Genomic DNA, 12,619 nt, shown 5'->3' on the forward strand with positions numbered 1-12,619 from the left:
TTTCTGTGCATGTGCTGACGAGCGGTAAAAAATAATATAGAATGTCAAATCTGGTAATACTGTTGATATAGAGATGAAATTTAAGGGATATTGTTGGAGATAAAGAAGATATAGAGTATAAAATCTTTTAGCGAGTGCTGTAAAGAACAGAAAATATTGTTTTAGGGGATGAAATTTAGATGACGTTCCTGCCAAACGCACCAGTCCATAAGCACGCCCGTCCAGAACCTTATCAGACAACGAACGCGACACGTTGCACTTAACTGCTGCCAAAACAACTATGTGCGTCCAGCGTCTGCTGAGGCTGAGGATGGCGTCCCGCTCGTGCTCCCGCTGCGCTGCCTTGGCGCCGCACGCTGCGCTCCCGCTCTCCTCTCTCCTCGCACCCTCGCCCTCTGCCGCGCGCCCTCGATCCGCGCCCCTCTCGTGCGCAGCTCGGCCGTGCAGGGGCCACGCGGCGGCGTCAGCGTTGCACGGCGCGGCAGGGCGGAGGCCCCCGAGCGTGGCGGCGATGTCGTCGTCGACGCCGCCGCCGGGATCCGTGCAGAAGTCGGAAGAGGAGTGGGAGGCCATCCTCACGCCGGAGCAGTTCAACATCCTACGCCTCAAGGGCACCGAGTAATGATTTTAACCTGCAGTAGCCACATATCTTGTCCTTCGCTGTTGTTGCTGAATTTGTCTCGTTGAGGAGAGTGACAAATTGAATGGTCACTTGTAGTAGTAGTAGATACGCATTCTGATCAACCCAAGTTAAATGTAATTGCATAAGCATTAAAAAGATTGCCTAGAATGTACATCACCATGCTCTCACCCGCTACATATATCATCAATTCTACATGACTGCCCTATGCGTTTAACTGCAGAAGCTGATTCTAATTTTCTACCAGTATTTGGATGGTACAATTATTAGAGGTTGAAGCATTGTTGTTAGTTGTTACTGAATCGCACCATCCATCTTATTAGTTGCTATTTTGAACTACTACATGTTTTGTACTGAGATTTAATTATACACAAAATCCCAAGATAGCAATCTGTTATAGCCCTTGAATCCTAATTGTAGATTTCCCTTGACAGTAAGCAAATTTGCTCAGCTACTCAACAAAAGAGGTCCCTCATTTGCTCTCTAGATTTCATCTACTTCTATGCTTGCACCTTGGTTATGCATATTTCTGTGGTGCTCGTGTTACATTTCTTCCATGTGCCTCTTCATTTCATGGTGGTGTTTTGTTTCAGCATTTCAAAAAATCTAGCCAAATATGACATAAATACAATGTTAGTCCATAGAAGATGGAACAAGTAACTGGAGAAATTGGTGCTGCATTAAGGTTTATATCACAAAAGGTGTTGGATGTTGCCATGCTGTGAATATTACTTTAAAAATCGAGAAGAATCCAATAATTGTGTAAACTAGAGCAGGTTGCGGTACAGTTGATCATGTCGTTAACTACAGATGTTATAATATACAGATTTTTTTTGTCTTTTCATGCAATAAAACAAGAGAAAAAGTCAGTGTCTTTGTAGTCCGGTTACAACTTCCAACACCTCAGAAGGTATTTAGTGACTGCGGATCTTGTTTTTACGATCAAGGGCCTTACTTCCTAATTTTATTAGAGGTGACTTGGAATTTTATGAATTGTCGAGTTCTTTTGTTGAATTAGAGTGTAGAGCATAAGAAAAGTTGTGAATTGTTTGATAAATTAACTAGCACCAGGTTGTTTTTTGTTAGTGTTGCTATAGTTCCGGTTGTTTGATGCATCACAGAGTTCTATAGTAATGCAAGAACATATTAACCTATCCTATGTATTTGTATATGACCTATTGCCATCACCATGATTTTCTGCTATTATGAAATATGACTTGCTAAAATGTATGTGTTATGGTTGCTAGATCGGTGAGGGATTGGAGTTGCTAGTGGAGGCGGCACGTTACGGTTCACATGTGAACAATACCCGCCAATGAACTATAGATGCATAGATGGTATTGGAGAGGGGGGTCGATGGGTAGGAACGCCGACCGAGGGCCTCTGCCCACGACCAAGCAAGAGGAGGGTTTCTCACTTCTAATTCTTGCCTACCTTATTTCTCATCATTGATTACATAAATAGGTCGGCTAGCCGCCCCTATCTAGCTAGAGATTCCTGTCTCCTTAAAACTCTCAACAAACCACTAACTGATAACCTTCCTCGATAATCTCAACTAATCTTCTAGACAATCTCAACTAATCTTCTAGATAATCTCAACTAATCTTCTTATCTTTTGACATGCGCTTCTTGTTGCTGCTCTTTGTCGCAGCCCCCTTGGGCCCTGACAAGTCCTGACACTACACCCCTCCTGGACAAGCAACTCGTCCTCGAGCTGCAGCATGACGGGTGCCCAAAGACCGACTCTACTTAACCCAAAACCAAACACCTAGAAGACAAGCCTTTTACATCTCGACTTATATTTTTTGCCGAATCTGATTTTTTTGACCCCATAAGGTAAGGCGGACACCCTCCACGCATTGGACTTGCACGTGTGCAGCCACCTAGATCCCATGGACGCCATCTGGATGAAAGGGGAGCACATGGATGACCACCTGGAGTAGGTCGCAACAATGACCAACGGATGCGCCCTCGTGGAGGCTGATAGCGGAATGTGGTGGCGCTAAGCAGTGCGCCCTTGCCGATGACGAGGGGAGCACCTTCCGTACCACCACTGTCGTAGAGTTGAAGTTCGTCACTCGCGGGATACACACCATGCTCGCACTTGGAGACAGCGGCTCGACGCCGCTGCTGATGGTCGTCCGACAGGGCGAGGTCGCGCCCCCGTGTGCCAACGTCAACTGTCACCAAGGCTGTCTCGAGTATCTGCCGGCGCATCTCCCGCACTCTTCGTCGTGCAGGGAAGCCACGAGCAGCAGCCTGTAGGAGTGTAGGGCCACAACCGCTGACGTCTAGAGCTGTGCGGACAATGCCAGTTGTTGCTCATGTTGCACTGCTGCCTTGATTTGCAGCAGCCCCTGCTCAACCATCCGGAGCGAGGCTTGCATCTTTGCGAGACCTGCCCTTATGTTGGCCCACAAGTCCCCCATCGATGGAGCTGGTGATTGTTGAGCCGTGGTTGCCCCTAGTGGCATCGCCCATGGAGACGGAGACGCCGTCAACGAAGATGATGTGACGAAATTTGGCACTGCCCCTGGAGATGGGCATGCCGACGTCCATGATGTGGTGACAAAATTGGTAGGCGGTGCTGCCCATGGAGATGGGGACGCCGGTTGCCAGGACGGCGTGACAAAGGTGGCATGCGACGCATCCCATGGAGATGAGGACGCCGGTTGCCAGGACGGCGTGACGAAGGTGGCATGCGGCGCAACCCATAGAGATGGGTACGCTGGTTGCCACGCCGCCGCCGCAAAATTGGTAGCAGAAGCCATGGGATTGGATCGAAACCCAAGCTAGGCGATACCAAATGTTATGGTTGCTAGATTGGTGAGGGATTGGAGTTGCTGGTGAACAGTACCCGCCAATGAACAGTAGATGTGTAGAGGGGATTGGAGAGGGGGATCGATGGGCAGGAACGCCGCCCGAGGGCCTCTGCCCATGGCCAACAAGAGGAGGGTGTCTCCCTCCTAATTCTTGCCAACCTTATTTCTCATCCATTGATTACATAAATAGGTCGGTTGGCCGTCCCTATCTAGCTATAGATTCTTATCTCCTTAAAACTCTCAACAAACTAGTAATTGATAACCTTCCTAGATAATCTCAACTAATCTCCTAGATAATCTCAACAAATCTCCTAGATAATCTCAACTAATCTTCTTATCCTTTGACCTGCGCTTCTTGCTGTTGCTCTTTGCCCCAGCCCCCTTGGGTCGTGACAGGTCCTAACAGTATGGCAGTCCATTTAATTTAGTTTTTTTTCCACATGGGAAGCATGTATTTATTTCTGTAAGTTACTATGCACCGTTTTCCACATTGTAGCATGGGAGTCATTGTTACATGCCAAATAATCATGGTAGAACTAGTAGTTTCTAACAAGAGGTCCCTCATTTGCTCTCTAGATTTCATCTACTTCTATGCTTGCACCTTGGTTATGCATATTTCTGTGGTGCTCGTGTTACATTTCTTCCATGTGCCTCTTCATTTCATGGTGGCGTTTTGTTTCAGCATTTCAAAAAATGTAGCCAAATATGACATAAATACAATGTTAGTCCATAGAAGATCATGTTGTGTTGGATGTTGCCATGTTGTGAATATTACTTTAAAAATCGAGAAGAATCCAATAATTGTGTAAACTAGAGCAGGTTGCGGTACAGTTGATCATGTCGTTAACTACAGATGTTATAATATAGAGAAATTTTTTGCCTTGTCATGCAATAAAACAAGAGAAAAAGTCAGTGTCTTTGTAGTCCGGTTACAACTTCCAACACCTCAGAAGGCATTTAGTGACTGCGGATCTTGTTTTTACGATCAAGGGCCTTACTTCCTAATTTTATTAGAGGTGACTTGGAATTTTATGAATTGTCGAGTTCTTTTGTTGAATTAGAGTGTAGAGCATAAGAAAAGTTGTGAACTGTTTGATAAATTAACTAGCACCAGGTTGTTTTTTGTTAGTGTTGCTATGGTTCTGGCTGTGTCTGATGCATCACAGAGTTATATAGTAATGCAAGAACATATTAACCGATCCTACGTATCGTATATGACCTATTGCCATTACCATGATTTGCTGCTATTATGAAATATGAATTGCTAAAATGCATGGCAGTCCATTTAATTTAGTTTTTTTTTCACATGGGAAGCATGTATTTATTTATGGAAGTTACTATGTACCGTTTTCCACATTTTAGCATGAGAGTCATTGTTACATGCCAAATAATCATGGTAGAACTACTAGTTTCTGACTGATGTGATGTTTGGCATGTGGTGTGGTGAAGCTGTTTCTCTGCTGAACTATTAACTGGTGTCACAGGTTTTTTCTGAATTCATTTGGTTATCTGATTTCCCAGGTACCCTGGAACGGGTGAGTACGACAAGTTCTTTGAGGAGGGCATTTATAAATGTGCTGGATGTGGAACTCCCTTATACAAATCATCGACAAAGTTCAACTCAGGGTGTGGCTGGCCGGCATTCTATGAAGGACTTCCTGGGGCCATAAGGCAGACGGTATGCACTATTTCTCTCTTGCACATAAGGATAAGGAATAATCTTTGCTCTCTGGCCTCTTCTGCAATCTCCAGTATTAACGAATGTTTTTTTTTTTGTTGAACATTAGCCGGACCCTGATGGGAGGCGGACAGAGATCACATGTACTGCTTGTGGAGGACACTTGGGGCACATATTCAAAGGGGAGGGGTTTAAGACGCCTACCAACGAGCGACACTGTGTTAACAGCATCTCGCTTAAGTTCAATCCGTCCCCCGAGGAAGCCTGACGGCAGATGAACTCCCAATCTGTAACTCAACAACAGAATAAATTTGGACTTTGTTTGTTGCTTTCACATTGTGTAGAGAGCTATGAGATCGAGTTTGTCATTCCTCGGATCATTTCGAATATGATGTAAAAAATCCAATCACAAGTGCTGGTCTTTGTTGATAAATCAATGTACCTCAGTTTTAGATGAATAGGCCATGTATATGCTCATGCTCATACAACAAATCAACTATCTTCATGAAGTCATCGTATCCGCAGGTACAGGTTATCAAACATGCTAATTTTATGGTAATTGCGTCCTCTTATCTCTTTCAGGCAACCAAACAACTCGTTCAGGATTATACGATACGGCTGTTGAATGTGAACCATTTCATAAGCTGTAGACGAAGAAAGGTCTGTTTGTCTGCGTTGGGCTTGGTATGGTCATGTTTAGTCACTAGGCTGTGATTTCGGCCGAGTCTAAGCAAAGTAGCTAATGTTCCAACTAAACATTCGAACTGGTAATTATATATAAAAAAGAAACTTTCTGAAATAATTTCAATACAAAAGAAAATGGTTTGCTGCACCCTGCATGAGCTTCCGCCGTGAGGAAAGCAGTTGCAATGCAGTCCGGCTTCTCTAAACAAAACAGAGCCTAACAATAGCAAATCGAATTGAGACTGACATTATGATCGGATTTACACCTTGTACCAATCTTCCAGCTCCTCACACGAACTCAGTTGTAACCGTATGCAAGTATGTCTTGTCCAGTTGTCCTATTAATGTATCTGAAGCCATTGATCTTACGGGGGATTAGGCAAGACAGAAACAGAATTGAAATTCTATTATTGTTCAGTGAACTTATGCAGAACAATGAAACAAAGAAACATCATGGCTATCAGAGATTCTGAGATGTTCGAGAAGTGCCCGTCTCCATCTGCAACTAACATCTGGAGCATTGCTTCCTGTCCCCTGCAAACTGACAGACGGCCAAATATACAATCTCAGTCCACGGAATAAGGGACGAAAAATATGAAAAAAGAAATCTCGTTAACATATGTGCTAGACGAACTCTTTCCTCCAAACTTTGATCATTTCTATTCCCGTTCTGACCTAACCCGAAATCGTGTTTGAGTTTGTAAATTTCAGGTTTCGCCTATTCACCCCCTCTAGACAACATTCACATTCGTCAGAGGTGATCTAAAAGAAGTAGCAACAGGTGAAGTGTATGACTGTTGCCTGGTTAGAATGGAAGGTGGATGAAACAAAGGACGAATTGAATGGGAAGGACGATAGGCAATCCTTCGTTGTTTATCTTGTCCGTTGTTTATCTTGTCCTCTGGAAGATCCTTCTCCGGATCCTTTCACCTTCCTTTTTGGTTCTTTGTGGGTGCGGTACTTCTCTTCAGAAGAACTTGCTATACTGACCGCCTGATTAAATGTGACATTTGTATAGGTAGCCATCATAGATTGAAGTTTGGTATTCAGCCCTCTTAGAGTCACCTAGAGGGGGTGAATAGTTGATACATGTAAAACACAGCTTCAAACACAAAATTGGTCCAAATGAAGAGTTAGTGTAAAGCTAGAGAAATCGGAGTGAGAAGAAAAGAGAAGTTCTCTTTACTTTATTGCTCTTTCAAGATGTGTAATAAAAGAGCAATATTGCAAGTGAAAGATAGAACTTGAAGAGAGGAAGAACAATTGCAAATAATCAAGCACAAGCGACATAGCGATTTTCCCATGGTTCGGTCAAGGCTTAAATGCTTACCTACTCCACGCTGTGATGTTCCAATGGACAAGGGTTGCACTCAGCCTCTTTCAAGTGATCCAATGATCAACTTGAATACCACGATCTTCCTTATATCGATTATAATCCCCTCATAAGGAATATCCACACTTTGGAGTCTTTTGCAACCATACAAAAAATCCGAGTTACAACTCCAAAGTACAGCGAATAGAGAGAGGAGAGAACACACACAAGAGCAAACATAGCCACACAACACAAGAAACAAGATCACAAGGGTACAGTCTCACATAATTACAACAGCTCAGGACAGCGCTCGAATATCACTAAAACGACTAGAATGCGTTGTGTCAGAGTGTAGAAGTGATCAAGTGCTCTTGGTATGCTTGGGGTATTTAAGGAGGTCGCCTAGGGAGGTACATTTATCGTCCAAAGAGGCTCCAAGGCTGTTGCTCCTTCCTTGTAAAACTTGCTGAAAATTTGCTCTACTTGGGGGCACCGGACCGGGAATAGGCGCTCCTTCTCCAGGATCTAACTAGGCCCCTTCCATAACTGACTACCACAGGACCGGTTTGGTGCACCTTCGGACCGGTGCGACGTCAGCTAGCCGTTGGCCAGCGCGCGCCCGGTGCACCACCGGACTGAGCACTGTTTAAGGTCCGGTGATTTTTATAAAAAACCGAGAGTAGACTATTCATGTACGAAGGTGGTCCAGTGCAACATTGGATTGCCCCGGTGAACCGCAGTCCAGCACAGTGAAGCCCTTTTTCAGCAAAACTTAATCCTTTCGACTTGGACTTTCTTGTGAGCTTTCCTATCACTTAGACAAACATTTTTAGCACATAACCAAAATGACTAAGTGTAGGAAACTCACCATTTTAACTATAGTTTCACCAGCATTTGTAGTTTAGCTCAACTTAAGCCAAAAATACACTTTTCTCACAGAATTGAGTTAGTGTGATATCCTGGCCCCTAGGATGGTGATATCCTGGCCCAAGGCTTAATAGAATTAATAGAGTACTCATACCAATAAGGTGCATCTTGTTTTTCGGAAGCCTATCTCGAAAGAACCTCCAAGTTAAGCGTGCTTGGCTTGGAGCAATTTGGGATGGGTGACTGTCGGGGACCATAATTAGGGGTACCCTCAAGACTCCTAAATCTCAGCTGGCAACCCCCATCAGCACAAAGCTGCAAAGGCCTGATGGGTGTGATTAAGTCAAGGATCGGTCCATTCGAGGGACGCGATCACGCCTCGCCCGAGCCTAGCCTCGGGCAAGGGCAGCCGACCCCGCACAATTTACGTCTCGCCCGAGGACCCCCTCCAGCAACGGACACACCTTCGGCTCGCCCGAGGCCCAGTCTTCACCAAGAAGCAACCTTGGCCAAGTCGCCACGCCAACCGACCGAATCGCAGGGGCATTTAATGCACAGGTGGCCTGACACCTTTATCCTGACGCGCGCCCTCCAGTCGACAGAGCCGAAGTGACCGTAGTCACTTCGCCGCTCCACTGACCGGCCTGACAAGAGGACAGCGCCGCCTGCGCCGCTCCGACTGTTGTGCCACTCGACAGAGTGAGGCTGACAGCAGCCATGTCTGGCCTCAGGCGCCATAGGAAACTCCGCATCGCCCGACCCCAGGGCTCGGACTCGGGCTCAGCCCCGGAAGACGACGAACTCCGCTTCGCCCGACCCAGGGCTCGGACTCGGGCTCAGCCCCGGAAGACAACGAACTCCGCATTGCCCGACCCCAGGGCTCGGACTCGGGCTCAGCCCCGGAAGACGACGAACTCTGCTTCGCCCGACCCCAGGGCTCGGACTCGGGCTCAGCCCCGGAAGACGACGAACTCCGCATCGCCCGACCCCAGGGCTCGGACTCGGGCTCAGCCCCGGAGGACGACGAACTCCGCTTCGCCCGACCCCAGGGCTCGGACTCAGCCCTGGCCTCAGCCGACGGTCTCCGCCTCGCCCGACCCAGGGGCTCGGACTCGACCTCGGCCTTGGAAGACAGACTCGACCTCGACCTCGGAGGAGCCTCCACCTCGCCCAACCCAGGGCTCGGACCGACCACGTCACAGGAGGCGCCATCATTACCCTACCCCAAGCTGACTCAGGCTACGGGGAACAAGACCGGCGTCCCATCTGGCTCGCTCCGCTAAACAAGTAATGATGGCGCCCCGCACGCTCTATGACGGCGGCGGCTCTCAGCCCCCTTACGGAAGCAAGAGGACGTCACCAAGGACCCGACAGCCCCGATAGCTGTCCTTCCGCCAGGCTCCAACGCTCCTCCGACGGCCACGACACCACACGAACCGGGTGCCAAAACCTCTCCGGCTGCCACGATGGCATGTACTTAGAGCACTAGCTCTCCTCCGTTAGACACGTTAGCACACTGCTACACCCCCCATTGTACACCTGGATCCTTTCCTTACGCCTATAAAAGGAAGGTCCAGGGCCCTCTTACAGAGGGTTGGCCGCGCGGGGAAGGACAGGACGGCGCTCGCGTGAGGCCGCTCGCTCCCTCCCGTGTGGACGCTTGTAACCCCCTACTGCAAGCGCACCCGACCTGGGCGCGGGACAAACACGAAGGCCGCGGGTTTCACCTCTCACGCCTGTCTCCCTCCGGCTTCTTCCCCCCCTTCGCGCTCTGTCTCGCGCCGACCCATCTGGGCTGGGGCACGCGGCGACAATTTACTCGTCGGTCCAGGGACCCCCCGGGTTCGAAACGCCGACAGTTGGCGTGCCAGGTAGGGGCCTGCTGCGTGTTAACGAACAGCTTTCCGTCAAGCTCCAGATGGGCAGTCTCCAGCAACCTTTCCAGCCCGGGACAGTGCTCCGTCTCGGGAGTCTTGAGTTCATGTCCCTCGACGGCAGCTACGACATGATACTCCTTCCCCCGCCGCGTGACAGCGACAATGGCGGCCGACAACCCGCCCGCCGGCGGTGGAATCGATGACGTCTTCCCCACGTGGTGGAAGAACAACATTCGAGCTTGTCCCGTCCCCTCCCCCGCCGACGGAGGAGGAGGCGGGGCAACCAAGGCCAAGCAGGAAGCGGCACCTCGTCGGCTGTCGAGCGAGTCGACGGCGTCGGCGCCCCAACGGGGGGCACGTCGGGCATCGACCTCGCGTCTGAGACAAAGACGAGCGTCGTCTCCCTGCAACACGCCAACCCCAAGCAAACGGACGACGCCAGCACGCTCGCGAAGGACTTGCTGGGCGTCACCTTCGTACCTGAGACGACGGTGCAGTCTGCTCCAGACGTGACTTCGTCACCGCCCGTCGACCAAGAGGTACCGACCGATTCCCATCTCACGCCTTTTGGATTCAGCCTCAACCCACCAAGCGACTTCGCTTCGGTGGACGCTCTCATAGAGGCGAGTCCAAACCCTCTGGGGTATCGTATGCGGTCACCCTAGGACCGGCTGACGGCCGTCTCGACCTACGGGCCCTCGGGGTCCGAGGAAGATGACGAGCCCGACTTCTGTTGGGATTTCTCCAGACTTGGTAACCCCAGTGCCATGCGGGACTTCATGACCGCATGCGACTACTGCCTTTCCGACTGTTCCGACGGTAGCCGTAGCCTCGGCGACGAGGACTGCGGCCCAAGTCGTGAATGTTTCCACGTCGATCTAGGGGGTCCCGACGAAGGCAACCATCTTGGTATGCCGGAGAACGGTGATCTCCCTAGGCCTGTGCCTCGCGTTGACATCCTTCGGGAGCTAGCTGTGGTCCCCGTCCCGGCGGGGGGTCATGACCCACAGCTCGAGCAAATCCGCGAGATGCAGGCTAGGCTCGACGAGGGAGCAGGAACACTTGAGCCGTTCCGCCGGGACAATGGGCAGGAATGGGCGGGCCAACCTCCGGCCGGAGAAGTGCGTCATCTACCCCAGGGTATCCAGCACCGCGTCGCCGACGATGTCAGGGTAAGGCCACCACCGGTTTCCAGTGGGGTCGGCCAGAACCTGGCTGCAGCGGCAATACTTCTCCGCGCGATGCCAGAGCCATCAACCACTGAGGGGCGGCGTATCCAGGGAGAGCTCAAGAATCTCCTGGAGGACGCCGCGGTCCGACGGGACGAAAGCTCTGCCTCCCAAAGGCAGGGGTACCCCTCGGAACATCGCGCCGCGACTTCCCGATTCATGCGGGAAGCCTCGGTCCACACCGGGCGCACGCGCAACACAGCGCCTATGGCCCCGGGTCGCCTCAGCAACGAATACCCTCACCGCAACCGTCGAACCCACCTCGACGAGAGGGTGCGCCGAGGCTACCACCCCAGACGTGGGGGACGCTACGACAGCGGGGAGGATCAGAGTCCCTCGCTCGAACCACCCGGTCCGCAGGCTTTCAGCCGCGCCATACGACGGGCGCCGTTCCCGACCCGGTTCCGAACCCCGACTACTATCACAAAGTACTCGGGGGAAACGAGACCGGAACTGTGGCTCGCGGACTACCGGCTGGCCTGCCACCTGGGTGGAACGGACGATGACAACCTCATCATCCGCAACCTCCCCCTGTTCCTCTCCGATACCGCTCGAGCCTGGCTGGAGCACCTGCCTCCGGGGCAGATCTCCAACTGGGACGACCTGGTCCAAGCCTTCGCCGGCTGTTGGGACTATGCTTCGTCGCCGAAGGTCTTGTAGGAAGAAGCAGTTTTCGGCTGAAGCTGTTCGTATGAGATGACCGAAGGTTCCTCTTCATGAAGCTTCGGAATTACAAACCGACTTAAAAGTAGAATGACCCTCTAGTCCATAAATGCTTAAGTCGCTGTTGTAATCCTTTATGAGGGGCATAATTGTAATTTCTCACAGGCTATGTCTCGTGCCTATAAATAGTGAACAGTATTCCCTTACTGTTCACACACATCCCTGTATTTGCAATCGCATTATTCGGGAACCAACCTTTGTCAAGGCAGAGGTATAATTGTATTCAACACTTAAATAAACTGAATGGATATAATATGGTTTATTTATGATTCATTTACTTTTGATACTCTATATTTTATGTCATTTTATACAATCTGTTAGAATTCAATTACGAAGATTCAACCTTCGTAATTGTACTGCCATCAACCTTCGTCCAAGGCCCATTATCCCCAAGGGAATAATGCTTTGTTGGACGAAGAACATTAACATTTAACATTTTATGTTGTCTTGTTCTTAATTCATAGCATTTGAGAACAAGTCCCCAACATTGGCGCCCACCTCCGGTGAACTCACTTCCACTTTTTTGAGCTGATGGTTTCGTTCAACGATCAAGCTGGAGCTGCTTCGGTCCCGAAGCTGGTGCTCCCAATAACAGGTGGTTCGTGCTCAGAACCAGCCAACAAAAAGCAGAAGAAAGAGGTGCAGAGAAGGGTACAACATGTTGGAGTGCAGGGACCCTTTATCAAGTCAAGGTGGTCCCACATTCCAATCACCTTCTCCCAGGTGGACCTTCAGCTCAAGGATTTTCCTCATAACGATGCTATGGTTATTTCTTGTGTTATCAAAG

General features: G+C 49.6%; 1 protein-coding gene across 1 annotated transcript; it reads left to right on the forward strand.

Annotated features, from left to right (window-relative positions):
* The first annotated feature begins 238 nt into the window (after positions 1-238).
* On the forward strand, positions 239-5,702 carry LOC100273309 (uncharacterized). The gene is made up of 3 exons (NM_001147750.2): positions 239-618; positions 4,984-5,140; positions 5,250-5,702. The coding sequence occupies exons 1-3, from the start codon at positions 281-283 to the stop codon at positions 5,406-5,408; spliced, it is 654 nt and encodes a 217-aa protein (NP_001141222.2). The 5' UTR covers positions 239-280; the 3' UTR covers positions 5,409-5,702.
* Positions 5,703-12,619: the final 6,917 nt, after the last annotated feature.

The sequence above is a fragment of the Zea mays genome, chromosome 8 (genome assembly GCF_902167145.1).
Source record: "Zea mays cultivar B73 chromosome 8, Zm-B73-REFERENCE-NAM-5.0, whole genome shotgun sequence".
NCBI lineage: Eukaryota > Viridiplantae > Streptophyta > Magnoliopsida > Poales > Poaceae > Zea > Zea mays.

Excerpts from the sequence above, each read along its gene's own strand:
- LOC100273309 (NM_001147750.2), top strand. The coding sequence starts at position 281 with ATGTGCGTCCAGCGTCTGCTGAGGCTGAGGATGGCGTCCCGCTCGTGC. Across the intron at positions 619-4,983 it reads CTACGCCTCAAGGGCACCGA|GTACCCTGGAACGGGTGAGT; the intron begins GTAATGATTTTA and ends CTGATTTCCCAG. Across the intron at positions 5,141-5,249 it reads CTGGGGCCATAAGGCAGACG|CCGGACCCTGATGGGAGGCG; the intron begins GTATGCACTATT and ends GTTGAACATTAG.